The 3,780-nt window shown below is 30.2% G+C and overlaps 1 protein-coding gene across 1 annotated transcript in view; it reads left to right on the top strand.

The window, feature by feature from the left end:
• Window positions 1-3,500, top strand: part of LOC106467023 — a 19,491-nt gene extending 15,991 nt beyond the window's left edge. The window contains exon 6 of the mRNA XM_022395117.1: window positions 3,388-3,500. Within this exon, the coding sequence (XP_022250825.1) occupies window positions 3,388-3,500 (113 nt within the window). The remainder of the gene's footprint in view (window positions 1-3,387) is intronic.
• The last annotated feature ends 280 nt before the right edge of the window (window positions 3,501-3,780 follow it).

The following is a 3,780-nucleotide window of genomic DNA, read 5'->3' as shown; positions in this document are numbered from 1 at the left end:
GTTTACTCTAATAAAATGGAGCATTTATGACTAGTATCATGTTGCTTAAATTGTTTATGACATGCTTGAATGGCTTTGAAGAACTTATGTTGGTAGTGAAGAAGAATTTAGAAAATTTTAGAGGGTGGAAACTTTCAAGAACTGATTTAAAAATAGCCCTACAATCTTCACAGGAGTTTGATTAGTAATTTTGGCAAACTATATCTAGCTGCTTTTGCTGTAGATAAACTTGTCCAGTAGTGATTAGTTATTTATATATATATATATATATAAACACTTATCTCTCCTCCTCATTCAAGAATCAACATAAAAATAGTTCTATAATCTGCACAGGAATTTTTAAGTAGGTTTGTCCAGGTTTGAATAAAATATTCATAGCCTTTTTTTTTTTCTCTAGGCTTATGAAACAAGAATAATATGAATAATAAGATGAAGAACAAATGGATGAATTTAGAATTTTGTTTAACAATTGGAAAATCAACTTTTTTGCTATTATCAATATTTTAGTAGCCTTAGCCATTGAGATAGAAGGTCTTGAGTGTTGTTTCAAGAATAAGTCTGCTTTTTAAGATAGTTTATGACCATATCGTCTATAAGAAGTTTTGTAAAATTTTTGGGCCAACTCTTATGGACCATTATTGTGGTTCACGATGCATTCAGGAAAATTCAAACCAAAGTTCTTGTGTTGCAAATTTTTGGAATAGTTCCAGCAACCTCACAAATGTGAGAAAAACAATGCTTTCAAAAACAACGATCACAACAGTTTTTGTTATATATCTTTGCCACAGTTCTAACAGCCTCAAAAATGTAAAATAAATAATGTTTTTGAAATAATCAATGCCACAGTTCTAGCTACCTCAAAAATGTGAGATAGAGAAACCCTTCACAGCCAACCAATGAATACCACACTTCTGACAATGTATAGTTTTTAAAAGTAGAGACTTCACCATGAACTTTGAAGTATCAATAAAATGTCTTTATTTAAATAATATAAAATCATTTTCCTGCATTTTCCTTTCTTTGTTTTCTTTTTTAACTTTACATTTGTGATTAGTAGTCTTTTGCATTGCTTTTTTCTGTGTATTTACAAATTGAGCAATGCCAAAATCACTAACTAACTTGCATATACCAACTGAAGTGATCCTCATTTGAAACTTTCTTGTTTCATTCTCTTATTTGTGAACGACTTTTCATGTAACTAATTTGCTAAAGACCTTCTGAGTGAATAAACTGATAAACAATCCAATAAAAAAATGCACCATTCCATGTCCCAAAAGATACTTTTCCCAGTGATAACTAACACTTTACTTTTATTCACTGATGATAATTCATCCAATTATATCTATCAATACAGTATATAATCAACTTTTTTTACATTTGTTTTGACACACACTTTGAATGATAAACAATGTGTAATTAGTTCTGACATACCCTTGGTGGGGGAGATCATATTAACCATACTGATTGTCTTATGTATACATTATGCATATTGAGTTATAAATGTATAGTGTTTTGGTGATTTGATTGGTTTATGTCGAGAGTATGGAAACCAAATGTGTGATGATACCTTTTGTCACCTTCATCACAGACAGAACTGAAAAAGAAGGCAAGTTGAATCTGAGTGTGGGAGAAAATTAAAAAGTAAAATTGGAGATTTGAATGCAAAGTTTAAAGCCACTCTGCCCAATTGCATGAGCCCCTGGTACACATGAAACAATTCTAAGTAAATAGGTTTACACAGTAATAATCTTTATCAAATAGGTTAGTAAAAATGTGTAACGTTAGATTGTTGAATAACATTATAAGATTATTTATTTGTAGTACTAAGTACAATAAAGTTTAGCCCTAACTAAGCTAAAAAAAATGTGCACAAGTTACAGTGTTAATTTATCTCTTTATCAAACTTAGGCTTAACAAATATTAGGCCTAAGACAAGTGGATTTATAGATCATTTCAAAGTTCACGTTACTGATATTGTATTTATTTCTACTCAGCAGTGAAGGTGCTGGAGCTTATAGTGTTATGTGAAATTTGGATAAACCTATCTTTCTTGCATGAATGAAAAATGTATTTCAGAGTATATAAGTGTGTTGGAGAACAACAACTTTTGGTTTGATCTTTTACTTACTTTCTTAATTCGTTATATAACAGACAGAAAATTTTCTTCTCCTTGTAGTTATTTGGAATGTTGAAAACAAAAGTTGTTCTGAAAGTTGAAGTTGAAAATTACTTATGTTGATACACAGGCAAATATTTACAAAATGTATTTCTGGTAAATATGAATCTCAGAATTATTTGTAAGTGTGAGAATACAAAAACAATAATGCAGCAGAATTTCCATTTATGCTAGCATATAGACATGACGTGTGTATACATGTGGACAAAAGCCTTCAAACTTATTGCTGAACCTCTAGGGGGCCATTTGGAAAATGAAACAATGCTGCAGGACTATTGTCAAGATGCACAGCAGTCAAAAAGAACTTGTTCAAAATTAACAACATGGAGTGTAATGACATGATGAGGCTCCAAAATACTTTTAATATAATACACTGAAGTTCTTAACTACTTTAATGACACACACACACCCATGCTTATGCACTTCTATGAGCAAAGATTATACATGTATGTAATGTAAATTTACATGTTTAACAGATGTGTGTGGTGAGTAGATGTGCATTTTTATACTGACTACTTTCAAAATATGTATTTTTTCAACTTCACAGTAATATGGATAACACTAAAAAACTGGATTTCAGTACCTTGTGTTAGTATAGCACTGATAGTCCATTGTATAACTTTATGGTTAACAAACAAACAGATGTTTACAAAAGGCTCTGTTGTATAAAATATATATCATGGCAAAGGGAGAACACTGCTCCTTGCTTGCTTTCCAAAATGCACAACTGAAAAATGTTATCTGGGTCCTTGGAAATAGAAAGACTGTGATTCACATACCTTCAATAATATAATAGTTTATAAGACTGTGTACAATTCTGGAACACTTATTTTTTATGAACATAAAAAATCATAAAATAAATATGCTTACGTGGAAACAATAGCTACATCATTAGGTTAATAATGAATATAACCATTAAATAAAAAATTTGATTTCTTAGTTGCAAAGTGTTAATTTCTAAAATACAAATTTTAGAAATGCATTACTTATTGGAATTGTCATTAAAAAGTTAAACCTGCACTTAACTTTATAGTTTCATTATTAATGGACCACAGTATGATTTATAAATATGGGTCTATTCATACATTTTGAAGGGTAATATCAAACTTTCATTAACATGTGTAGTTAAAGAAATATAAAATGATTTTAAAATGTTAACTAAGTTTATACATGACGTATGTAGTAACTAGTATGTTTGTATCTATTTGTAGATCCAGAGACTTCCATGAACAACCATTGTGGAAGACAATTTCCTGGTTGTAGCAGAACACACAAAACAACTATATTGTTCCTCCTCAGTATGTATCCTCTGATGTATATTTAGTTCTCTATCTTCATTAAATGTTTTACCACACAAAACACAACTGTATGATGAATCTTCAGTGTAAGTAATCTCACATCGTTTTAAGTTATTTTCTGTAGAAAATGTTTTGGTAATTTCATCTTCAGAGCTTAGGTTCTGAGAACTGCTATTATTTCTATCAGGAACGTCTTGTATCAATCCAAAGAAGGTGACTGCAAGGATAAACTAGAAATAAATCAGAATATACATATTAGACAGAAACCTTATAAGTGTGTACAGTGTGGTAAAGAATTTGGAAGAA

This window comes from Limulus polyphemus, unplaced genomic scaffold (assembly GCF_000517525.1).
Source record: "Limulus polyphemus unplaced genomic scaffold, Limulus_polyphemus-2.1.2 Scaffold2464, whole genome shotgun sequence".
NCBI classification, from domain to species: Eukaryota; Metazoa; Arthropoda; class Merostomata; order Xiphosura; family Limulidae; genus Limulus; species Limulus polyphemus.
Note: the sequence above shows the minus strand (reverse complement) of the source record. Positions and strands in the feature narration are given on the sequence as shown.